At 39.7% G+C, this 27540-nt stretch overlaps 1 protein-coding gene across 10 annotated transcripts in view; it reads right to left on the bottom strand.

The window, feature by feature from the left end:
* The window catches only part of LOC136424152 (potassium voltage-gated channel subfamily KQT member 1-like), a 70608-nt gene that overhangs the window by 31120 nt on the left and 11948 nt on the right, over positions 1 to 27540 (bottom strand). For 5 of the 10 annotated variants that reach the window (XM_066412629.1, XM_066412633.1, XM_066412636.1 and 2 more), the window contains exon 1: positions 21284 to 21446. The exons of 3 other annotated variants lie outside the window; for them this stretch is intronic. In XM_066412629.1, coding sequence (XP_066268726.1) covers positions 21284 to 21361 — 78 coding nt within the window. In that variant the 5' untranslated portion in view covers positions 21362 to 21446. Of the gene's footprint in view, positions 1 to 21283; positions 21447 to 27540 lie in introns of those variants that run through there. 2 more of the 10 variants (XM_066412635.1, XM_066412634.1) reach the window with 2 other exon arrangements.

Below are 27540 nucleotides of genomic sequence, written 5' to 3'. Positions count from 1 at the left end.
CATTTTTCATGGAGATAACAACACGGAGTATAACAACTGAAGGCCAAGACTCAATCCGACCCACGTGAGGGCTGCATGGGGCCGAAGGTGATGCAGAATACATGTTTTTATGTCATACCACGCAAGAAAACGTGAAAGGTACCAGAACTTTCGAAAATTGGTGCCCTCCAATGAAACATTGTAAGAACATCAATTCCAACGTACGAATCCGGTGTTTGAATTTACGACATCAGCGCACAAAGGTAGACTGGTCCAGAATACAGGTATTGAATGTTACCACGGCTCATATATGTCATAAATGTATATACATTTGTACATGTAGGATTGTATACATTACAATATGTATGTAAGCTAAGGGAGACAGACTATAGACACACAAGAATTCCTCAAATCTAAGCAATCATGCAGGCCATTGTATTCCCATGCACATGTCTAGAGAATGTAGTTATCAAACAGTTACAGTTACAATCTTACGATCCGACACTCCAATCTAAAACTGCTACACATTGGATGTATCTACAACACATACACACTAGTCAACACACCTTGTTTTCCTTTAGAACTGTCAATCAAAAGTTCCTTTACTTCTTCAGACCACAGTCACTACTTTGACACCAGCAGATTCAGATCTAGACCCTGAAACGCATAAAACTCAATCCTGTGCTTTTCCTGCTATCCTCGTATTTCTGGGCTGTATTGTACTTACTGTAAATCTTGAAATGTTCACGGTGGTCTTATTCTCTCTTTTTTCAGTGACCACTCAACTGCGAAATCAAGATATTTCAATATACATGTTTCTACAGTATTAGTAGTAATACTAGAGAATTGATTCAACTGCAAACTCATAACACCGCAAAAACCTCCTATCCCCTCTTACTGCCAAATTAAGTCCCCGCAGAAATAAATGATTTTACGGTACCTTCATACGCAGTAAGCTAGGCATGCCCGCACCCCTGAAGGCACCTGTGCCATACCGGTTGTACGACCCCTATATACACCCCGTGTTTCGTACCCTCACAACAAAACGCCTAGTGTCCTCATTCTCGCCAATCCAAGATAGAACAGTGAAGTACTGCCACAATCCTTCCACACTAGTCAGCACAAACTCTATTCAATTTGGTAGTTCATATACTAAGATATAGAGGCAGGAAAACACAGAGTACACAAACCTGTCCGACCAGTTCTGAAGCTATTTTGCCTGGCATGTAATTTGTCCACTTCTGAATCACTTGGAATCTCTGAATACAATCATGAAGGCGATAACCATCTCTATTTGTGGATTACTGTCCTTAAGGGATCACTAAACTCTAGAAGGGGGTGTTCCAATAGATTAACTATCAATAAATGTGTTATCAGCAAACTTTTTCTATAATACCATTTGTGGTGAATTATGCAATGTGTGTTTTGTAAAACAATACAATATTTACTAACCCCTTGAAGACCCTTAGCATTCCTATCCCTAAGTCTAGACACTTCACTTCAGTGTGAATTTTAATTAACAGGAAATGCTGAATGATGATAGTCTGCACCATCATACATGTACAGTTTCGAAAAAGCTTCAGAATCTATAAATATAATTATAGTACATAAAAGTAAGTACTTATTTTGCTTCAAGTCATCCAATTGGTGCAATTATCTATCTTAATTATACCTTTGCCAAGTCAATAATTTTGTTAACCGTACATGTACTGAATGAAAACAGCCTTTTGCTAAAGGGTAATCTTAATAAACATGATAAACTCCATGATCCAGAGTGCAGAGTACCATACAAATAAACTTCTTCAAAGTAGATGATCAAGCATCCTACAAGTTCATGTAACGTAAGATGACCAATTAACGTCCGATTTATTAAAAACATTATTTATCCTAAAACCGCGCGGACAGAGCCAAATGTTTAACCCATGGGTAGAAATATCAGCTCTTCTAAGAAGAAAATGCATGGTCTGTAAGTTTTTCTCTGCCTTTTTAACGCCGTGCGAGCATGTATTTATACTGGGGTATATGGTGTAGAATTGTGCTGGCTTACCCTTTATCGGTCACTTCAGTCTTTTCCTTTCTAGCGCTATCCTTTCTAGCGCTATCCTTTCTATGCGCTATGCTTTCTAGCGCCAGTTCTTCTTGCGGAAACTTTAACATTTCAACCTTCCCACCGAAGACCTTGTCACCATATATACATCCTTTGTACGACCACTCCTGGAATACTGCGCGCCAGTCTGGCATCCGGGGCTCACCTGTGCACAGTCAGACAAGCTCGAAGCAGTTCAACGGAGAGCAGTTCAGACAATACTTGGAAGGCGATTTACTAGCTATGAACAAGCAAGAAAAGTCTTAAACCTTCCGTTGCTCTCAGACCACAGGCAGAGACTGAAGTGTCTGAAGTTCGGGACTCAGTTAGAATCACATAGTTTGTCAATGCTACCACCAAAGGGGTCTGACTGTCACGATAGATCCACCAGAAACAGGGACAAATATCGACCTATCAAATGCAGGACAGACAGACTTAAGAACTCTCCCATATCTTACATTGTCCGACTTCTAAATGCTTTAACTTCTTGTACATTACCAAGGCTTTTAAAGTGTATGCTCATTTTGTAATTATATCATTAGTATATTCTAGTTTTTGCTAATGCAAAGCCAAACGTCTTTTTATCACGGTCTTTTATATTATCATGTTGCCATGTTTTTATGTAATAATGTTGCCATGTTGTACAGAAATGAATTTTAAACATTGTAAAATCCGCAATTCAGCCTAATAGGCTGCAAGGGGTTTTATTTTTGAAATAAACCATTCATCATCATCATCATCAATGCTTGAAGAACATAGACCAGAAAAAAATGCTGTCGAAAGTAGTCTACTGACAAATGACAGTAAAGTCACTATGTTTGTCCCTCTGCTTGCCTGACGCGATGGAAGAAAACAATTTTTGTGTTGCGAATTTCTCCGACATCAGCAGCACTTGGCGTTCACGTGATAAACGCATGGCCATGATGTTATGCCATGCAAATATGTATCATCTGACGCTTCCGTGCAAGTTGTTGTTACTGGTTCAGGAGTTTATTCTGTTAGATCGCTGGACGTAAACCTTTTTCATTGTTTTGTATAAAACAGAGACATGGCTAAGGATCATACTTATGACGTTCTTTGTTTCTCATGAGAACAGGCTTTGGCATAATACACCTCGACATGTGGACATGACCCAAACTGGACGTAAACTACTCCTGCACGTAAATAGGTTATGTTACGTTAGCTTTAGATACAAAAACTGCAGATGTTGTATGCATAACATGGCCACGGGGTATTCTGCATCCGACCCGCAGGAGGGCTGGGACCGAGGGTGATGCGGAAAACACCATAACCCAAAGTTACATATTACCCAGTCCGGAACACCCGTATCGAACGTTCTTGCTGCCCAGGTATGACATTAATGGTTTTATTAAGGCGTTGATCTCTCCACCGAGACATGATGGTAAGACGAATACGAATTTCCTTTGTACTACTGCTGTACTACAGATCTGAACAGTTTCGACCCCCAAATTAATAAGTGTCAATGAAAATAAATACAAACTGGTAAAGTATGAAAATTACCACAATATATCTCTTTTGACACTTCCTCACACATTTTGTCACAAACAGGGTAAGACAATGCTGAAATTTAAAGTTCCTTGGAATTCACAGTGCAGCTGCTATATCATGTTTTGAAACAAAACATAAAGTTTGTTTCTGTTTTGTCTATACAGAACCATAATATTTCCACATGTGCCTCAGTAGGAAGCTTTCCTGAACATCAAAGACAAATGACTACTCCAGACAAACCAAGATCAAAGCTTGATCCAATCATACATGTAGCTTGCAAGCAGCTTCAGATTCTTAGGAGAGTTTATGCTGGCCTCCTGGCAATATCATCACTTGATTTCTACCACGGAAAAACTATATAAGAACTCTCTACCTCTAAAAAATCACGACAATAGCATGTCCAGAAGACGAAATATAGAAACCAGAAGTTCAATTGTACTAATTTGTAGTACCGTAGGAAGCCACAAGGAGGCCCATTAGAACTTGACTTTTATTTCCCCATCGCCTATCTACACCTACCAAATATCATTAAGAATAAGATACATCCACGACTTCTCTACTAGTAGATATGCTGCCAACAGACACACAGACGGCACCCAAAACATAACCTTCTTGGCGAAGGAGACTACCACTACACTTACATTTTCCTGTACAGTGGGAATCACATTACAGATGAATGAACACCCCAAATTCTGTGCCGACATGCAATGTTATAATACTATACAGCAGCTCTGTCAGTTACATGTATGTCTTCTGTTGAATGATTCAAAGTCCTGGATACCAACCGGAACCACAAATAGACTTCATGGCTAATTAAGAGTGTAATGAATCTTCCGTCAGCCACTATGTAATCTTGAGGATGAATGTCTTGACACATTGGACCGGGCCATCTCCAGCACCCTACAATGTAGCTTCCCTCCATCCCTGGAAGAAATTTCAAGACAGACAGAAGTTCCCACCATTGTGTCCCACTTGCAGACAAAAATCAAAACTTCATTGACATTTTTCATCAGGTTGTCAAGAGTGCCAGAGATATCAAAATGGTCTAGAAACTTGCTGTTCAAAATGCAGGATATCATAATTAGCATTTCATAAAGGACTAAGAAATTTCCCAAGGGACCATACCACATATGAATACCCCTAGACTTCTGGTGATGTTGCCACTCAAAGTGATATTATAAACTTTAAGGTGAACGAAATTTACAGCTAACTACAGTAGAGTTCCATGACCTCATACCTTTACCAAGTAACTTTTTCTCATTACAAATTGTAACCTCATATCTCCATGAAATGATCTGATTTATGTAAATTACTTTGACATATTCATAATTCATGCTTAGTCATGTACACCTTTAACTTACTTACACATGTTGTAATAATGGCATTTCAATCATTTACACTTTGATGAATTATGGCACTTTTGCATCAATTATGCAAATTGGGAATTTATTTGCATAATTGGTATCCGACAATGTTTCACCTGCCATAACCTACATGTGTTACATGTATTTGAGTCCTTAAAGTATAATGGTAATATAGATTTTTCTCATCAAATATGCAAATTAAGTCCCAATTAGCATGATCTGCACTTCATTATGTACATCTCTGTCTAAGCTATCTGCATTCTAAATGTCATGGAAATCCGCCATTCGTTTGTTCATATTAATCCATCACACATCTAGCTGAAGTAAGGAGCCTTAATGTGCTTGGGGAAAGCTTTTTATATATGGCTTGATTCTAACACCAAGAAACTTGCTTCTTAGGGTGATTGGTTATTCTCCATGAAAGCTTTTGACAAAAATGCTCCTGCAGTTCCAGAGTAAGCTGCTAGGGAGCCCAAACCTACACCACTTCTTACTTACATCACAAGCTATCTGCCACCGAAAAATTAAGAGCATAGCATGTCCAGGTCAAAAGATACAAAACATTCTGCTGCAGTACCAAGGTCACATACCAGGGGACCCGAAATCGACCTTGACCTTTGCTTTTTCAACACCTACTCACTTACCAAATATCGTAATCCATTGAGAGATTCTTGAGTTATGCTGAATACAAAAATCTGGATACACAGACAGACAGACAGACACACAGAGAGCCACACCCAATACTATGTCTCCATTTTTCATAGAGACAATTAACAAAAATGTAGATTATTTACCTTCTAACAAACCATTTTTATTTTGTTATCACCAAACGAAACATCAGAACTGGTACAAGTGACCACCTCTACATACAGTTATAAGTACCACCTGGCCAAAGTGACCACTTTTTTGGTGGTCCCAAAGATAATTGACATGAATATTAAGAATCCTATCTATATATATAGTGGCCACCTGTCTACAATGTATATGGGCACAAGCATTAAGGATCCTATCTATAGTGACCAGCTGTCTAAACAGACTAGATATTCTCTGTCCCCAGTAGTTTTGGGTAGTATCGACTGTACATGCACAAAAATGGAGCGGATCATTTTGCGTTTGCTTGCAAATGTTGAACTCTTATCTATCCTGGCTGTCAACAGTCCAGCCACTCTAACAAACATCACAGGTGCTAAAGAAAACACCCTGCCTCCTTCTAAATATAACACTTCAAAAATAGAAAGGAGCCCTTAATTTTATCTGCTCCCTTCTTTCTTATCATTCTGCCTGTCAACACCATCAGACCAACCAGTCTGGACTGGCTCACAGAAAGGAACAGCCTGGGACCATGTTTCAGTTCACCAAGGGGGCAAATGTAAGATATACCATATGTACAACTAGAATTCCACGACCTCATACCTTCGCCAAATGATTTTAATCTTTATGACTGACGTATTAGGAGTGTTTCTCATCAATTATAAATCATACCAGTTGATTGTCTTAAAATATAACATGTCCAAAGTATGAGCCTAACAAATTATGAGCTTTACAAATAAGGTTATGCTAATATTTATGAGGCCCTTATTAGCATAATTTGATTCAACGATGTTCACATTCACATAACTTCCCGATGCCACAAAAAAAGTATTAAATGTATGAAATTGCCGTCATTTGCCAGTGTGAAATTATAGAAGTTACTCATTAAGTATGCAAATTTGGCCCGCCTTTGCATATTTTCTATATATCAACATTCCTCTCTTCCTCAGTTACAATTTGAAGTCATATCATGGAACAAAGCGGATTTTTAAAGTTGCCTCATTAATTATGCAAATTAGAATCTGATTTGCATAATTATCGTCCAATCATACTAAGCATCACACAAGCTATCTACATACCAAAAATCATGACCATCCATCAAGGCCATCTTGTTATAGTATTTTCTCACTAATTATGCAAATGAGGTCTTCATTTGCATAGTTCATATCAATTAATATTTCTCTCTTCCACAGTTACATATGTCACAAGTCATGTTACATCCGCCAAATTCCTATCATGGAATTTGGCGGATGTATAAACTTTCCTCATTAATTATGCAAATTATATACTGATATTTGCATAAGAAGTATCTAATCATGTACATCATCACTCAAGCTATCTACCTACCAAAAATCATTACCATCCATCAAGCCCTTCTTGAGTTATTCCCTTTCAAAGTCAGACGCAAAACCTGCTCCTGCAGTTCCAAAAAAGCCGCTAGGGGGCCCAAACCTATACCACTTACTCTCTGTCCAAAGATCTATCTACCACTCAAAAATCAGTTCCATAGCCTGTCCAGAACACGAGATATCAAAACAGGAAGTTCTGCTGCAGTACCGTAAGATGCCGCTAGGGGGCCCAAAATCTACTCGTTTTTGGGTCTCATCAAAACCTACCAACATACCAAATACCAAGACAGTCCATCCAGGCATCTCGAGTTATGCTGTTCCACTACACACACACACACACACACACACACACACACACAAACACACAAACACTACACTCTGCATAACCTTCTCGGCGAAGGTAACAACTGCCTTCTAAACTGTATCCTTCCTGTCACACTCTCCGAATTCCATATGCAGGGCCTGCATGCCCCTAAAGCAAAGACAAGATTATATATTTGAATTTCCGGTAATTCATAAGTGGCAACATGAATTTTGCCTTAAGCCTTCTTAGACTCCCCCATGCAGGCCCCCATTATGACCATATCTCTACCTTGCCAAATTTGGTCAGTCCAATGAGATGTGATATTACTGATTAAGACAAAAAGACATCAAGCAATTCCGAGTTTCTATCCCCTGACAGGAAATCAGATAGACATTATGAATAATTGACTACCTAATTAATGGTCATTAGTGATTTTCTAACCTTCTATAAGAATCAAGCCATCGCCACCAATTTGCAGCTTGTTTTAGAGACCATGAATCTGGTATATACCTAATGGCGTAATGCATTTATGGAGTTGAATCCCATACAAATATCTTGTAACACCCATTGAGACTGTACAGTACACAATATCAATTGGGTGCACTTAATTACCGTTAATTAGTTCATTAACTGTGTAATTATTTTTCAGTCAGAATGCCCCAAATTTTAAAGATAAAACGTCTTACTGTTCCTAGAAACATTGTAGCAAGCAGAAACAATCTGCATGTCTGACATCAATGTTTCAAAAACTCACACCTATAACATAGTGGACTAGTCCTCCAAATTCCTCAACAAAGATGAGAAAACCTCAAGTACGCACCAGTCCACTATAATTGTGAGAGGGGATACGGTAGCCACAAAAATGAAAGCTGCTCATTTCAGACAGATATGAAAGGCCCTGAAAGGAAACAGTCATTCCCGCTATTTCTGAAATGTATCATTCTACTGGCACAAAGAGAGGTTAAGATACTCATCAATTACAACTTCACTTAAGGCCTTCAGACATGAGGGATGTACATGTACATAGCACACTAATGCCTGGGCTTCTGTGGTATGCCCTGGATACTGTAAATGCATTTAACTTCGCGTGGCTTGTATTTCACGGTAGGGAGAAAATGAAGTGTTCGTGGTGGGTTTTTGGGTTACAGTCATAGGTGGGCAAAAAGCTTCGCGGTGGTTTTAAGTTCGCACTGAATGTTCACCGCGAAAACCGCGAAGTTCACCATAAAACCGCCGCGAATATTTCGCCATTTACAGTATCATGCCCATTCCAAACTACCAGAAGACTGATCTGGTAGACTTAGGCCTGTTATGGGGTGCATACCACAAACCCCAGCCATTACCATGTCCATAGGACACAAACCTCTGTGAAGTATAAATTATGGTGTTTGTCTGTGGGCTAAGGTGTTTGATAACCTCTAAACCAGGAATAACAACTTCTTTAAAACTTGTTTCTATATTACATACATGTTGAGGTAGTTGTTTATCATAATGCTAGGCAGTACTAACTTAAAGGTAGTGTAGCAACCGGGAGCCTAACCTCTGCTTGGAGAGTAGCTAAGTGACCTCAACTTGTCCAACACAGGCTACCATTAGGCAAATGACAGCTCATTTAATGGGATGTACCAAGCTACCTTCAAGATGGGGGTATCTATCTATAATGCTCCAAAACCTGAAAATACTGCTAAGACACTAATACTGCTAATGTTTCATCAGGACCTCAAAAGCTACCAACATGGCAAAACTTAAACAAATCGATCAATATATATAGAATACAACACGGGGGTATTCTGTATCACCCTCGGTCCCAGCCCGACCGCGATCCGACCCGCGGTCGGGCTGGGACCGAGGGTGATGCGGAATACATCGTGTTGTATTTTATTAATGTCATACCCACCTGAGAAAACACACATTTCAATGTGGAATGCGCTAAAAGTTGAGGGAGTTCTGTGTCCTTGAACACAAAACTGTAACAACATTGATTCTAACCTCCGAATCCGATATTCGAATTTTCTACGGCAGCGCAACCAGCACGCTCGAAATGCGTTTGAAATATTCTATGAAAGCCCGTGTCATACAACTCTAGAACCTCATGTGATAAGGATAGTTATCACACGGTCCGGAACACCCATATCAGGCCCAGGTATGACATAAAAAGGCTTATAGCTGCAAACACACATACACAGACTAAAACAGTACCCCTGTCGGAGGTCACTGACCTCATTCCCGGATGTAATATACATGTACTGTACACCCAAACCATAACATGCCAAAACTTCCATGGTCTCAGGCAACAATCTATTTCTATTTTCATGATAAATATATTTTTAAAAAAACTTGAAAAAAATGACCAAATTATAGTATCCAGTAGTACTAGTATTCAATAACATAATAATAATTAATTCAATAATAAATTTTTTTGTCATTGTCCATTTGATTAAAAGATTCATAATCAACCATTCAAATGATTATAATCAACCATTCAAATGATTAATGACAAGTTGAATGTTTCCAATTTGTTAAGTAGAATTTCGGCCAAAAAATGGAAATCCTCTCCAAAACAAATTCTTGCTTAGATCTAATGTTCCCATATATGACAATGTCTTAAACATGATTTTTGTCATTCTATTCATTCAATCATCTATCTACAGTCTAATGAACGGCAGTCCAGTACTTTAGATGAAAACAAAGACAATATGTTAACAAATTCCAGTTTTCGACATGTTTGTACAGCACAACAACAATCATCGAATTTGTACTCTATTTATATACATATATGGATAGCTCAGCAATACTGTAAATGTATTAATTTAATAATTATTTTAAGTTCACATGGTTTTTACTTTGCGGTAGATAGGAAATTGAGTGTTCGCGGTGGTTTTAAGTTCGTGTTTGAAACAATAGTAGCGCTACAGTCATACATGGGCAAAATGTTCCGCAGTAGTTTTAAGTTTGCGCTGAATAGTTCACCCCGAAAACCGCGAACATAAGACTAAAGCGGACATTTCTGCATTTACCGTATCATAAATGTAGATTCAACTTCTTGTGAAAAGAAATTCCCAAGACATAGACCTGTTGATCATTCTCAGGTCCTGCAATACGAGCCTTCGTCGTCCACATGTATGAAGAACGTTGTATGAAAAACTGTTTGGCTTCAGCACAATAAGCCATATTTCTAGATCTGGCTTTCCAAGTAACTGATTGATAGAAACACATCAGGTTCTCAACGATACATGTTCATATACATGTACATGCTTGTGCAATGCTTATTTTGTCCACATACAATAGCTACATGTACCTACATTTCAGTCTTATGTAACACCACTTCTAAACATGTGTTATATGACTTGTTCAAGGAAACACTGAAGCACTTGTAAACAATGTCCACTTCAGGCCCACGTAACAAGAATCTACCTCCTAACGATATTAACCATTCACTTGAGCTCAGAAACCTAGCAAAATCCCGGACACCACTCCAATTTGATGGTTGGCACGTATGAAAAAAAAAAAATCTCACGACAATTTTCTTAAAGTTAAAATGACAGATTTAACAGCAAAAAATTAACAACATTGGCTTCTGAATTCCAATTGAATGAAATTGTGCCTTTTCGATTGCCTTTGCAATTTCCTTTGCAATGCCTTTGAACCCCTGCTGCAGGCTATTCCAACACATTATAGGCCTGGGGTAGATCACCCCTCCCTGGGGCTACCCCCCCCCCCCAACAATGAATGAGTGGGACAGACAAACACTTGATGGGGACTGTGATGCATGTACTATTGTACCTCCTGTTGATATTATCTACCATTGACAATATTGTATGGCCTAGTACCTTCCTGTAGTTGTATAAGAACATTACATAGCCTTGAACCTTCCTGTAGTTTGTACTAGATTGATAAGTTGAGTCAGTAGTATTTTGCCTTACAAGTTACATTGTACAATCGTTGTGCACTTTGACTTGACTTGACTTGACTTGTACAGCCATGTGAGAAACTACAGAGATTCAGATTCAGAGACAGGAATCAACAACAACCATGTTCATCAGGAAAGCAGATGTCATTATTTTGTCCCATTCAATTTATACATTGTTTGTTTGTTTAGTTGAACTAATGAGTCAATAAAAACTGACACCGTGTCAACATGAAACTTTTGTTCCAAGTCACCAGGCACTAGCCAATTATTTGCTCCTGTTGGGACATACACGAAATCAATCATAGGGTCATTTGAGAAATTAATACTGTCATTTATAGTTGCTGTTGTTGTCCTTGTTTAACGTCTATTATATCGCTAGACGTGGTCTCTTGGTGCTGTGTTACGCTTGGTTCAGATACGAGGCTAATGTCTCTCTAGGTGTTTAACTCTTGGTGGCTTGTGCTTCACCCCGACCAATAGTGTAAATCAAGTTATTTCCATGGGGGGAATGATGTCACTGTAGGATGGGAAACAAGGTTTTTAAGTTCGCAGTCGAAACAATATTGCAGCACAAGCATTATATCATTGTGCACTGCAAAAAAATAGGAAACTGTGACAACTACAATGAATATTTCGAGATTCACAGGAAGTATTGGAAAGATTCTAAGCCTTAATGTGCTGCTCTTGTAGCTAATGATTTACCAAAATGTATATGCTGATAAGACCCTAGTAGTATTATCAAATATACATGAGATACAAATACTGTATAATCTAACTTTTCATACCATGCATACTCTGCAGTTGAAACTTAACAAGAAAGTCGGGGTTGATAAAAAAATTTGAACATTAGGGCAAATAACAAAATGTGCAAATACTTTTAAACAGAAAAGAATCAGTAGCGGCAACTTACATGTACATTATAAACACACCTTATCCCAGCCTTTCTGGTTTGTCCCTAGTTCTGTGGGAAAAATACACAGCTCTTGCACCTGACCACACCACCACAGGCAAACAATGGGGCCCCTAAATACCCAGTCTTTAATGCACTACTAATCACACCTTATATTAAGGCCCAATTTAGACATAGGTTTTCCTAAATCAGCAGATATCTGGGCAGAGATGTCGGGAGGCATTTATACACACCTGCAAGAAGTACATGTAGGACACCTGTGGAGTAGGAATGCAGTAGTGATACATCATGATGATAAATTTGTGTTTCAAGCTAAAAGTCTGCTTCCAGTAGTTTCAATGGCATTTGTTAACTTGTTAGAATCACAAAGATATCTTTGATGGCCTGATTTTATCGATTATTACTGTAAGAAATGGTTTCCTCTGAGCTCTGTCCTTATGCGTCATAGCCTGGCCTGTAAGGCACTGTAATGTCACTTAGACTCCCTGGGAAGTTTTGATAAATCCCCTTACAAGTACAAATGTATAAATTATGGTACAGGTACCATAGCTAACATCAAAATGGGTCACTTGACGTCCACAAGTCTGCTAATAAGCCTGAAACCTGTTCTCCAGACCCCGACACATTTTGTTTATACTTGGGCTGCATCGGCGGATCCAGGATTTTGGGAACGGGGGGGCGCAATATCAGTCGTGGCCGAAGGCCACGAAGGCGCGCAGCGTAAGCTGCGCGGGGGGAGAGCACGAGAGGGGGTTCCACCCCCTCTCGTTGGGGGGGTCTGGGGGGGCCTCCCCCGGAAACTTTTAAAAATCTAGATGCTCTCTGGTGCATTTTAGAACCATTTCTGAGCAAAATAAACCCCGGCGGGATAAAGATTTTTTTACGTAGAATCTGCCAGAGGGGAGTCCGCCCGTCAAATGAGGCCAAATCTCACTTTGGATGGCCTGGACTCTGACACATGCACTGGCCGTCCGATCCATTTTTGACATTTCGGCACACATTTTCCTGTGAAGTCGGTAGAAAAAATTGAGAAATGCCCCTGGTCATTTTGTGTTTTCCACTGAAGCTGCGGACGTGGTGGTGCGCGCTGGCACTTCTCGGCGTTGATGTGGACGCATTAAACGCAACTACCTTCCTATCCTCAACCATGATTTGCCTGAGTGAGTCTCAAAATGCGACTGAATCCAAAAGAAATTAAAAAGGGAGGCTAATTACCGTCAACAGTAGTACAGGAATCTTACAGGAACAACAGCCTTGCTTTCATAAGAAGGAATCCAACGGTGAACTTCCAGAGTTCTCTGTTACGCATTGTTAGCAGTCCATGACCGGGGGCGCGGCACACCTAAAAAATATCAAACTCGAGCCGGGCCACTGTGCCCCCCCCCCGTAACCTCTAAGAACATTTTCGTGGCAAAAAAGTGCCGACGGCCTTAGTACGTCCGCGGGGAATTTTCACTCGAGCACCAATCACATATGGTGCTGTTCCCTGTTCTAATTGTCCCCTTTTAATAACAACAATACGGATTTTTGCGCCCCCCTCTGGATCCGCGCATGGGCTGAAGCTGTCGGGGACTCCTGCAGAGTTGTCTGGCGAATGCTCCAGAGTGGTGCTCCAGAGTGGTCCGCTGAAATTTTCCAGACATCTGGAAAAATCCTAGGGTGGACTATAAAACCACCCAATAAATTCGGCTAACGTAAACTCACAGACCTCAGTCTGCTTCTGAATGCCGTGGTGTTCACATCAGTGAAGGGGCTCGCTGGCTAAGATGATTTACCAAGTATTGAAGTTACTTCAGCACATGTTTGAAATCATATAGTGTGTAAAAGGAATCAAAGTATAGTTGCACACAAACAAGTCAGCTTTGTAGTACCTAACCAAGAATATGAAGCAACAAGAGTTCTACGACCTCATACCTTCGCGAAATGATTTTGACCTTTATGACTGACGTATTAGGAGTGTTTTTCATCAATCAAAAATCATACCAGTTGATCCTCCTCACCCAAATAACATAAGTTGTCCAAACCTCCTTGTTATGATTATGAGCTTAACAAAGAAGGTTATGCTAACATTTTTCATCAATAATGCAAATAAGCTCCTTATTAGCATAATTTGATTCAATGGTGTTCACATTCACACAACTTCTAAATGCAACAAGTATGAAATTGCCGTTATTTACTAGTATGGAATGATAGTAGTTTCTCATGAATTATGCAAATTAGGCCTACATTTGCATAATTTCTATCTATTGACATTCCTCTCTTCCTCAGTTACAAATGTCACATATTTGAATAGTCATATCATGGAACACAGCAGGTTTTTAAAATTGCCTCATTAATTATAATCTGATTTGCATAATTATCATCCAATCATACAAAGCATCACATAAGCTATCTACATACCAAAAATCATGACCATCCATCAAGCCCATCTCGAGTTATATTATTTTCTCATCAATTATGTAAATGAGGTTCTCATTTGCATAGCTGATATCTATTAATATTTCTCTCTTCCTCAGTTACATATGTCACATGTTTGCGAGTCCTATCATGGAAATTGATGAATGTATAAACTTTCCTCATTAATTATGCAAATTAGTTACTGATTTGCATAATAAGTATCCAATCATGTACATCATCGCTCAAGCTATGTACATGCAAAAAATCATGACCTTCCATCAAGCCCTTCTTGAGTTATTCCCTTTCAAAGTCTGAAGCAAAACCTACCCCTGCAGTTCCAAAAAAGTTGCTAGGGGGCCCAAACCTATACCACTTACTCTCTGCCCAACGAGCTATCTACCACTCAAAAATCAGTTCCATAGCATGTCCACAACACGAGATATCATAACAGGAAGTTCCGCTGCAGTACCGTAACAAGCCGATAGGGGGCCCAAAATCTAATCATTTTCAGGTTTCATCGAGACCTACCAACATACCAAATACCAAGACAATCCTTCCAAGAATTCTCGACTTATCGTGTTCACTAACAGACACACAGACATGCTCGGTATTCCCATGCTGTGGCACTGCATTAATGACTGTTCTTACTCATATAAGGCCGTGTATATCCAACTTTGGTCAAAATTTGTATGTTTCAGTCTTTTAATTGGTGTAAGGAGATATCTTTGTGGTTTGGTTTCACATGCTCCGAGTGGACTCTTCCAGGCTGGGAGTAGGTCAAAGTTGACGATTGTTTTCGTCTGTCAGCTGTTACGAGAGAACGAGCTGGTCAACTGTCTATTTTCTTTGCATGATTCTAAAGTAGACAGATGTGGCTTTCTGGTGCATAAGAATTTTGGGGGCTTGCAATTAAGGTGAATCCTTTTCTGAGCCCTTGTTTTAGTGCTTTAAAGCATTACTGCCTATATGGGCAAGTCTATCTCTTGTATCTGCCCTACAGCTGGCTGATAGCCAATTTGTCCCTGGCAGTAACTGACGTTTCCTGCCTGCCTCATGACCCCTCATGACCAACTTTGCACCCATTTACCCGTGTCAATATCCCCTGAAACAATACAGCCTACACGTCGCAACCAGAAAGCATAGTATGAGCATACAATCTAACACATTTTTACACTTTTCTCGTTAATTATGCAAAACACTTCGCCCAAAATCTAATCATCTTGAGATTTCCCACATACACACCGACACACCAAATACGACAACAAACCATCCAGGCGTTCTCGACTTATTCTGTTCACTAACAGACACACAGACAAGCATCATCGAATAACCTACTCGACGAAACCATTCGTCGCGAAGGTAATTACAACACTGGCCTGTCATGCTCACTGCTAGAATGTCTCAAACATTGGCTGTCAGTATACAAATTACATTTCTACAGAGCCCCTGATCATGAGTCTATACTGGTTTCTTAGACTACCAAGTAGTCACTATAATCATCTCCATGAAAAATGGAGATATTGTTTTTGGCGTGTTTGTGTGTGTGTGTGTGTGTTTGTGTTTCCGGACTATTGTAGGCAGCATAAGTCAAGAACCTCTGGATGGATTACGATGATATTTGGTATGTGGGTGGGTGTTGCGAAGCCGAAATTCAAGGTTGATTTTGGGCCCCCTGGTATGTGACCTTGGTACTGCAGCAGAACTTCCGTTTTTGTATCTTTTGACCTGGACGTGCTGTGGTCTTGATTTTTGGGTGGCAGATAGCTTGTGAAGTAATAAAGAAGTGGTGTAGGTTTGGGCCCCCCTAGCAGCTTGCTCTGGAACTGCAGTGGCGTTATTGTGAAAATCTTCTAAGGAGAATAACTGAACAAAGGAACAACGGATTTCCATGATATTTAGTATGCTGGTAGCTTAGATAGAGATATACACAATGAACTGCAAATTATGCTAATTGGGACTTAATTTGCATAGCTTATGAGGAAAATCTATATTTGTAGTGTTTTCCATTATCAGACTCAAATGCATGTAACATATGTAGTTTATGGAAAGTGGAGCATCAACAGATACCAATTATGCAAATAAATTCCTAATTTGTATAATTAATGCAAAAACACCATAATTCATCTAATTGGAAAATTATAGGCCTGTTAATATTGCAACATGTGTAAGTTAGAAAAGGTGTTTATGACCAAGCATATATTATGCAAATGTGTAAGTCATTTGCATGAATAGAATTGTTCATGGAGATATGAGGTCGTGGAACTCTTGTTGTATAAGTCATACTTCTAGACACACAGCTATCAAAGCTAATTCAGCTGAGGAAAATATAGATACAATTCCAACTTTGAAGGGGTTGCTTTGACCAAGGAGGTTTACTCCTTGCTTTGACAGTTGAAAACACAATGTTATGATTTTCAGAAAGTTGCCTAGCAAAGTTACGTATTGTATTATATGATACGTAGCTTTGTTACACCTACATGTATCTGGGTTATTTTGTTGGTCTGACAATGTTTTCTTCAAAAACTAGTGAGAGAAATACAGGATTTTTCAAACCTTGAGATGTCAGTTTATATGCAAATGATTTCCTGTCGTCTGCTCTGATCCAATTCTATTGTTCTTTGAGTCAGACGGGTAGAGATCCCCTACAGAGGATAATCCATTTATGATGTTGGGATGAGGGTTGGAGTCAATTTAGCTACTCCCTGACAGCAGATAGTTTTTATAGGAGGAGAACCCTGGGTCCTGCCTTCTTGTCCTTTAAGACCATAAAATTCCTGTTTTGACACAGAAAAAAGCTGTCGCATGCCAGATATCTGCAGTCCAGACATCTAGAAAACCTGTGTCTAAATTGGGCCTAAACATGCAATAACTTAATACAAACGATTTATAACACAGAAGTCTGGCTTAATTAATTTTTCTAGGTACATTGTAAGTGCACTTTTCTTCATCTTAATCTTATTTCCTCATCTAAATTGGTTTGTAGAATTATTACCCAAATGGTACATGTACTTTAAATTAGTATGGAAATTAAGTTGGATTATTTCAGTGATTTAGTAAAAGCCTGTTGAGTGAGTGAATTTCCCCTACCCCAACTTGGGTACATATGTAGTTGTGATGTTCCTTTATCACATTAACTTATGAATGTAGCAATGCTGGGAAACTGGGTCAGTAAACATGAGGGTGTTCTATTACAAAGTTGATTCTGTACACACAGCCATGTCCCCTAAAGTGTGCCTATAAAGACACAATCCTGTCATATCTATTTTAACACTGATGTCTACCTCTCATCATCAAATACTTGTCAGTTATTTTTTCTAAGACTCCAGGACCCACATATATTTTAGATTATGTCACACTGCAACTTTATCCCAAACACTACTTTCTAACTTCTAGATCTATCAGATCTGCATAAAAATGCTGTGGTTCCTATTATAGCTTTAACATGAGTTAATCCTTCTAAGCTACTACAAATGTATATCAACTTGAGGTGTTGTTTGTAATCCCTATCACTAATAGACATATAAATACTCATCAACGAACTAAGCCACAAGTAGAATCCAAGCAACAGCTGATACCTAGTTTTATTTTTTCGAGAATGTTTTAAGTTCGCAGTTGAAACAATTCTGAAGTAAGTAAAGGTAAAGCAGTCATCCTCAATTGAGGTGAAGCGTAATGCTTTTTCAAGTAGCTAGTGGTATTGCAATGTGGCCTCGCCACGGCTCGCATTTTTGGCCTTGAGCACACCGGGTCACCCCTACTATTCTTGATAAGTGTGTTGGGTTCTTTTACATGCAGAGGTTTGACACATGAGGTTTATGCCCAAAGCTCTCTCATACACGGGGCCGCCAGCTTAACGTCGCCATCCGAAATAACTTGGATCCCTTATGCAATCCCTTACGACATGTCTGAGCTGGAGTCTACCCTAGGATTGAACTCATGGTACGGACAAGTTATACATTGGAAACACATATTTGTGGGGTCTTGAGGTCAAAATTAATATTTCAAGATTTACAGTAATCATGATCACATGTCTAAATAAAATCTTGATCTATTTAACTATTTAAAGTGCCAGTAATACATTTTAGAATCACCTATATTTACATGTATCTTCACAGAGTACTTGTACTCGGAGAAGATTATGTTTTCGGTTGAAAAATCTGTTGGGTGGGTCTGTATGTATGTCAGGAGCATAACTCAAGAAAGCTTCAATGAATCTTTATGATTTTTGGTAGGTGTGTAGTGGTTGTGCAAAGGAAGGTCAAGTTCAAAAATGGTTCACCTTGCGTTTTTCAACAGTACTGCAGCGGACTTTTAATTTTTGTGTTTGTATGTAGGCAAAAAAAAGACGGAAACGTTGATGGATGGATTTTTTGCAGGTGTGTAGATGTTGTAGAGACGAAGGTCAAGTTCTCCTGGCATTTTCCGTCGGTACTGCAGTGTGGATGTGTATTTGTATGTCGCCAGCATAACTCGAGAAGCTGTTGATGGATCTTTATGATATTTAGTGGATGGGTAGGGTTTACGGAAAGGAAGGTCAAGTTCGATAATGGGCCTTCTAGCGGGTACCTAAGGTACTGCAGCGGAGCTTCAAAATTTTTGGGCATATTTTCTGAAAGTGCTATGGTCATGATTTTCGTGTGGTAGATAGTTCATACCACAGGAAGTAAGTTCTGTAAATTTGGGCCCCCTAGCGGCTTGTTTAGAACTGCAGTGGGTGTTTTTGTTTTGACATTCGGACATGAATAACTTGAGAAGGGGTCGACAGATCATCGTGATGTTTGCTATGTAGAGAGCTCAGATGGTGCTTAACATAATCAACGACTAATTATGCAAATCATGAGCTAATTTGCATAATTAGTAAGGAAAGTTTGTTAACCCATTGCATTTCACAAGCAGAGGTGTGGGTCCAGCTGGTTTTTAACGTGTTCAGTTAAGGAATTTTTGTTCAACATACGGTTGGCGACATAACTAAAAGGGGACAAAATAGAAAGCCTGACAAAAACACCTAAAAACACGTCGAAAACCCAGCCAGACCCACTCCTCTTGGAGAGTACACTGCACCAAAACTGCGGAGCTTCAAACTTTAGGGGCATATTTTCTGAAAGTGCTATGGTCATGATTTTTGTGTGGTAGATACAACATGTACTTCATGCCACAGGAAGTAAGTTCTGTGAATTTGGGCCCTCTAGCGGCTTGTTTAGAACTGCAGTGGGTGTTTTTGTTCTGACATTCGGACATGAATAACTTGAGAAGGGGTCAACAGATCGTCGTGATGTTTGGTATGTAGAGAGCTGAGATGGTACTTTACATAATCAATGACTAATTATGCAAATCAGTAGCTAATTTGTATAATTAGTAAAGAAAGTTTGTTAACCCGCTGCATTTCATAATGGGACACGGGGCAGTGTCAGGTTGCCTTGCATAAAGGTACATGTAGCTCAGATAGATAAACAAATGGGACACCCACTATTCTCCAAGCAGATCTAGAGGTGTGGGTCCAGCTGGTTCTTAACGTGTTTACCAAAGACCACGTCAAAAAACAGCCAGACCCACTCCTCTTCTTGGAGAGTACACTGCACCAAAAGTGCACCACTGCTAGCTAGAAAAGTCACATGTACTATGTCTTTCAAAATGTCTATGATATGGAATAAAGATTTATTCTATTCATAATATACAAATATATATTGACTGTACCATTTCATCATCACAGTCAACTGACAACGCTGCAATATCGAACCTTTGTGGCCCATATAATATCAACATACTCATATTTTTTCATGACCAGTTATTACATATATCAGCACATTGTACACATATACTAGTCCTGTACCACCAAATGATTTTAACCCTATCTAGACTGGACTCATTCTCCCTCCCCCCATCATAACTTCCAAATGGTATGGTGCATGATCAAATTTGCAGCGGGTGATAAGCATGTAAATATTAATCATTATCCATAATAAGCCTTGATTATTTGGCGAAGATAATGTGTTCGTGTACTCTAGTTTAGCACTGTTTCCAAAACGTTCAATTTTTGTGATCAAAATTGTTTTTGTAGGGTTAAGCACTCCAAGTGTCAACATACATGTATTGGTGTATACATGATTTGTAATGGCAAGTTAGTTTGAATTAGTTGGTTAATCTTATCTATTAATTCTCTCCGACATTCTATCTGACCGAAAATAAAAGAATAATTTAAAAACAACCAGCTCTGACACTTTGGCCAGTTAGATGAACTGTGACACTAAAACACAATGTGTTCTTATACAAGGATGCAAAAAAATCATTTATCCTTTCTTGACTTATCCTGTCTCAAAGTCTGTAACTGAAACACCCCTGCAGTTACAAAGAAAGCTGCACAAGAGCTATCAACCATCATGACCATAGCATGTCCAGAACATGAGAAGTCCTGCTGCAGTATCGTGGAGAGCCACTAGGGTGCCCTAATTTAGTTGTATCATCATTTTGCCACCACCTACCAACACACCAGATATCATAAAGATCCATCCATGACTTCTCGAGTTATGATGTCCACAGAAAAACAGACTCACACACACGAAAACATTAAACCTTCCTGGCAAAGGTGACATGTTTTTCCCTGCAGGACACAGGGCTTACCAACACAAGCTGGAGACATCTAAACAGACAGGAGTCGTTTGCTTTACCTGCTGTGGTGTTTCATCCCAGTCATGGATGACACCCCCTAGGCCTGGATCTGGGTGGTTTGGTCTAGTAGCAAGCATGGTGGGGGTGGGGGAGACCAGGGGACACTACAAACTAACCTTTTGGCATCACATATGGAACATGTGGACCTGATCAGAGCTCCCTACACTACTGCAGGGACTCCCCAAACTCACATCCAGTAACCTTTGGACTTCAAAAACAAACACAGAGCTTTGTAGTTCTGTATGCTACAACTAATACAGTAGTTCTTAAAAATGTTTGGTGGGTGTTTATTTTGTGGTGCCCCCTCAAGCAAATCTATAGTCAAACATGCATTTCCATTGTATTAAATTCCTACATGTACTGGAACTGTACTATATCCTACAGGATTATTTGAAAAGTGAACACAACAAGAACCTCATTTCCCTTCATAGTGGGTTTTGCCCAGTATATTTAAGAAGAAGAAGAACACAATTCACTGAACTATGTCTCCTGAAATGTCAATGCATCAACATATATATACAAGTAAGTAAGGAAGAACATGTCACACAAGTGTCAAAGAAATCTCATGCCTGCTTCAAGAAAATGGAGGACTGGTATGAAATGAGAAAACAAAGTTAAAGCCAATTTTTGCTTCTCTGATCACTTTATAAAAGACATCAAAGAAATAAGACATGAAACTGCATGTTGTCCTAGTACTCTTACTCTATATTTTGTCATAGCGAAGAACTCGAAATCATAAAAAGGTGTGTGGCTGACGGGTGTCTTTGCGTGTGTATTGGGGGGGGGGGGAGTGAAGTCAATATGAATCTATTATTAATTCCCATTTCTATACATGGGGAAAATTCCAAACTTTATTTTCTGCCTAAACCCAAGGAGGTTAAAATAAGCTAAACCCTAGTACCTAGCCCTGTAACCAATAGAAAATAGGTCAATCCTGAATGTCCATCACAATTAGCAGTTCAACCAATGACAGAATTGTAGTTAGCAGTTACGGCCAATGAGAGTGTGTCCATCAAATATTGTCATGACATTTCTATATTCTTATTTTGCCGGAGGCAGCCTGCTTATGTTATGGGAATGGTCTATCGGTAGCCAAACAACTACTTTAGTGTGCTAAAGGTTAATGATTAGCATCTCAAAATAAAATCAGCCACACCCCCACTGGTATTTGCCTACATGTTTTCACTCCTGGCTTTATATTGGCAAGTGCATCACCACTACAGAGGTGAATACAATGACATGTTTGTCAACATTAAGTTTTGTTTGTTTGGGTGACAGAAACATGTGTTCAGATCAACAGTCTAGACTGAAATGGCTGGTAGTGACCTCAGGGTGAATTTGGGATCTTACATGTAGACTTCTAATTCAGAATTACAGTACTTCTATACCAACAGTGATTGATGTTTGTATTTTCCTTTGAATATCACCCTTCTACCATCTACCATGCACACAGACACATACACGCACACGCGCACACGCCACACACACGTCACATTAGCCGTGGCGACTCTTTAATCGGGTATATTTTGCTGTATGTCTAAAGACTCTTTTACATTACCCTCACAAGAGTCGTGGAAAGACCCATTGAAAAATCTACACACAATGCATTGGCTGCGCGAAGATCCCCCGACGACGTTCCGACCGTTTCCGGAAAGCGCTCGGAACGTCGTCGGGGGATCTTCGCTAGTTTTCCGGAAACGGTCGGAAACCTTCCGAACCTTCCGAACATCGCCGACGTCAAACAAGATGGCTGCGCGGTTGAACTGAGGGAGCGATACGTGGGGGATTGTTCGCAAATGGTCGCGCTGTGGATATATTACGGGTGATCTGGGATTCCTACGGGTGCCGAATGATAGGTAAGGGTGCAAGGAAGCTAGGGACACCCAGAAACCTGGCGGGGAAGCAACTATCGCGCAGCCGATGCATTGTGTGTAGATTTTTCAATGGGTCTTTCCACGACTCTTGTGAGGGTAATGTAAAAGAGTCTTTAGACATACAGCAAAATATACCCGATTAAAGAGTCGCCACGGCTAACGTCACATGTGCACACACAATTGCACCCAATCAAGTGTACATCCCTAGCACAAACCGGTGAAATCAATGAATGTTGTGTTCTGACATGATATCATTCCTAAATGTCCTCCACACATAGCAGCCTAGATCTAATACCAAATACCCTTTCATGTCAACTATAGATATATATATACCAAAAGGATTGGTAAAGGCTTACCTCTGGAATGGTGCAACAGCACTGGCAAGACTCCAGCTCTGCCTGTCTTCTGGTCACTCAGCTGTTTAAACTTCAAGCTGTTGTTGTTTTCTTACAATCCTCTCCTCGGCTACCTCTGTTTCACAACACAGTTCAGTAGTTCTATGTGCCAGTGGACAGTCTTCCAGCCTGGGTGCTGTGGTTGAACAGAAGGAATCAGATCTGAGTCCCTTCTGTTCCTCCCATGTGTCAACACTTCAGTTAGAAACCTGACTCCAGGGTGGATGGGATGACTGGAGGTTGATCATGGTGTACTCAGGGTCAGTGTGAAACGTGATACTGTCAGACACCACACTTCACCACTCTGGAGGAGACTCTTCCATTTCAAATCATCAGGGATTCGCGTTTCCAGGTGGTTCCAACGTTGGACTATAGAAGAAATAATTATTCAACAAATATCACTAGTAGTTATTTTGGTGTTTCTATTTCATCCCATTCAGTGCACTCATTGGTCCATTTCCTTGACAAGCTGTAGATCTTGGCTGAGTTGCACCATTGTTTGAACTTGTTGTTATTGTACTTCAGAACTGGGGACTATTTGTGGTATGTTGGTACATCAACTTCTATTGTCCCGCACCTGCATTTCTCTCCGGAAGTTTCTTGGAAATGTTGCAGTGAATTTCCGCCAGTTATTCAGAAGACAAGTCGCAACTTTCGGCAGTTACACAGATGACACTGTAAAGGCCCATTGCAAATACTTTTACTGCGGCAACTTTTTACTGTAACTTTGGCACAACATCTGTTTTTATGTGTCAACAGTGCATTTTTCCAATCAGTTTCTTGTACATAGGTTTGCAGATTGCTCCAAAGATCAATGCTAAATGTAGAGCACTCCTTGACTCTTCAGGGATTGTAATGTCCTTCTCTGTCTAGCTTGTCTTTGTTGACGGCAATGATATCAAAGGTTGCATAGCCATGTGTACAGCCCCATAAAGTGGATATAGCTGTAAAACCCCTGGTATAGCCTCGAGTGTCCCACAACAGCATGGGATCACTGAAGAGCAGTCTACAGTTGGTGCCAAACAATCATCAGGCCTCAGATGTTATGAGACAAGGTAGACATCAAAGGCTTTTGATCTCACCTTGGGGTTTCTCTGAAAGTCACAAGGTCACTTTCTTGTACTCATTTGACCTACTCTTGGGACGACAGCTTTGAATATAAATCTCAAAAGTTTCCAACCTTGTGGCTGTAGATCCACCGGTGTGCTCTTCCCAGGACTGTCACTCAGCCACAATCTTTGCCTGTTGACTGCACAGAACTTTTCCTTGTGAAAACAAACGTGATTTTACACCAGAAACTAACTCTAAGACATGCGAGGTTTGTCTGTGAATGGCTGCAGATAGAGGCTCAGTCCAGTGCTGTATCCAGTAGGCTTTGATTACAAACAGCTGGGGGAGGATCAGTATGTGGACAAGTCTGGTGTCTACTGAAGCGCTTAGCCAGGACAGGTGGGGGAGGATCAGTATGTATACAGGTCCAGCGGTGCATTTCACAACCACTGGAGCAGAAAGTGAAAAGTATACAGGGGATGGATCAAGATGCACACAGGTATGGTCATGCTCTCATTCACAGCAGAGCAGTCAAGCAAGAACAACAGTACTGTCTGTCAAGCACAACCTGTTACCATGGCAATGAGATGGAGGGGCTAATGTACAAATGTACAGGAGCCTTTAGATATTGCTCCCCTCCCTCCCTGTGTCTGACACTGGGAACAATAAAACTTTTAGGGAATCTAAGGACAAATGGACGTTTCTTCTCCTCAGGCAACTTTCAAGGATCGCAAGACATATTTTTGACAAACATTCCTTTTCTGCCTTTCTGACGGTACTAAAAAAAAACATATGACTTGTTTAGGGAACATGTCAGTATTACCCCGCTCTATGTATTTGTCTGTCCTCTCAGTTTGACATGTGAGTATCAAACACAAGTAGTCTATGGGCATCAATTGAAAATTCAACCAGCGGAAAGGCAACTTCATGCAGTTTGCCGAAAAGACAAAGTTCAAATGGATGTCCAGCCAAATTCGAACCTTGTTCTACGATGTTGGATCTGATATAATTCAATCTGAACGCGTGTTCCATTCGGGGTCACCTACGGTCATTGCAAATTTCTACTGTAAACACTCGCTGTTGGGCCCATTTTTTCCGCAACAGGAGAAATAGAATACATCCTGTAGTTTTGGCCCCCTAGCAGCTTTTTTTGAACTGCAGAAGCTGATTTTATTTCAAACTTTGAAAGAGAATAACTCAAGAAGGGGTTGACAGATCATCCTGATTTTTGTTATGTTGATAGCTTAAGTGATGATTTCCATAATCATATGCTTATTATCCAAATCAGGTGCTAATATGCATAATCAATGCAGGAAGTTCATAAATTTGCTGTATTCCATTAATTGAGAGCAATAAATCTAAGGATCAATCAACAAAAACGCCACTTTGTTGCTGCAACCTATGGCTACGGCACTACCGTACCGGTCTATTTTCCCACCACCATATTCATTACCCAGAATCCTGTTATTCAGCAGACGACAAAGGTTTGTGAGGAACACTTTTTTGTCTAAATGTTGTGTGTGATAGGGGACTGAGGGCGATATTTTGCTCAAAGTTTGCTCATAGCACATTCAGAAACACATGGACATAGTAGTACTACCATTTCTACGGCATCCAGCTAACGTCTTCATGAATAATGAACAAATTGTCATGATGGTGGGGTTCGACTTTGAGTGATGTTCTACCGACTCAACAAACGGGTTGTTACCGAAGGCCTGATGTGTGCGGTACGGCCGTTTTGTTGTGTGTTTTTTGCTTGGACACGTTTATATGAGCTTAGACCTCTCTTCAAGCCAAGGTGGGAATAGCTGCTACATAAAAGCTAATTAGCGGCAAGATATTAATGACGAATCTTCTCTCCCGAAAAAATGTTAGCACAGGTCCGAAAGCACCGTCATTCTGTGTGCGGCGGGCGGTAGTTTCAAATTACAATGTCATGGTATCAGCACAACTAGAGAAAACATAATTAGCATTTAGTGCAAAGTATATAATCCATGATATTGACAGAATAACAGAAAAAAGGAGGGTTTATTGTTCTGCTAGATTCGTTTCAATCAACTCGTGTAAAAAAAATCCTGGTTACATAAATCAAAAATTAAAACATTCCCAAAACAAAAATTGTTTTGTTCCTATAGTCAACGAAAAATATAACAGAGATTTTCATTGATATTTGGAGCCAATCTTAAAGTGTATACAGTAAGACACCAATGACCAAAATAAAAAAATTTCCTGAAATTTCATAAACCATATTAATATTGTTTGATAACATACTATTAGACATTTGCACAAAATATACACCCTTCGGATGTTATTGAACATCGAACCATCAAAACATCATACCTCCAGATTTTGATTCTTCCCACAAGGTAATTACATTAATCATTGACTTCTCTCCCGATGACATCACAATAACACGGCAGCCGGTCTGGCACTTTGCACTGCGGCTTGGAAATAATGTTCTTTTGAGAAGCAAACAAACTAAATATTATAATGTCTTTTAATTGAATGTAATCACGATAAAGTAAAATAAAGTAAAATAAAGGCTTTGACTTGACTTGACTTGACTTGACATAATTAAGCACTGTTAGCTCATCAAATGATGTTTTTCACAACCCGTGGTGCAAGGTTTCGAACCGGCTGCCGTGTTCATTATGACCTCATCGGGAGAGAAGTCACTGATTAATGTAATTACCTGGTGGGAAGATCAGAGAAAAATCAAAAGCTGGAAGTATGGTTCAATGTTAAATAACATCAGAAGGGTGTGTATTTGTTTTAAAAGTTTATATCTATTGAATGATACTATTCCTATCACGGATGATAAGAAAATGTTGTATTTTTGTGTCATAAACACCGTCTTTAAGCAATCTTTCCCTGAGAAAATGCCTTTCTAAAACCTGCAAATGATTGTATCTGGGAGCAAAATTTAAAAAAAAAAAC

This window comes from Branchiostoma lanceolatum, chromosome 18 (assembly GCF_035083965.1).
Source record: "Branchiostoma lanceolatum isolate klBraLanc5 chromosome 18, klBraLanc5.hap2, whole genome shotgun sequence".
NCBI classification, from domain to species: domain Eukaryota; kingdom Metazoa; phylum Chordata; class Leptocardii; order Amphioxiformes; family Branchiostomatidae; genus Branchiostoma; species Branchiostoma lanceolatum.
This window is presented reverse-complemented; position numbering and strand designations above follow the sequence as displayed.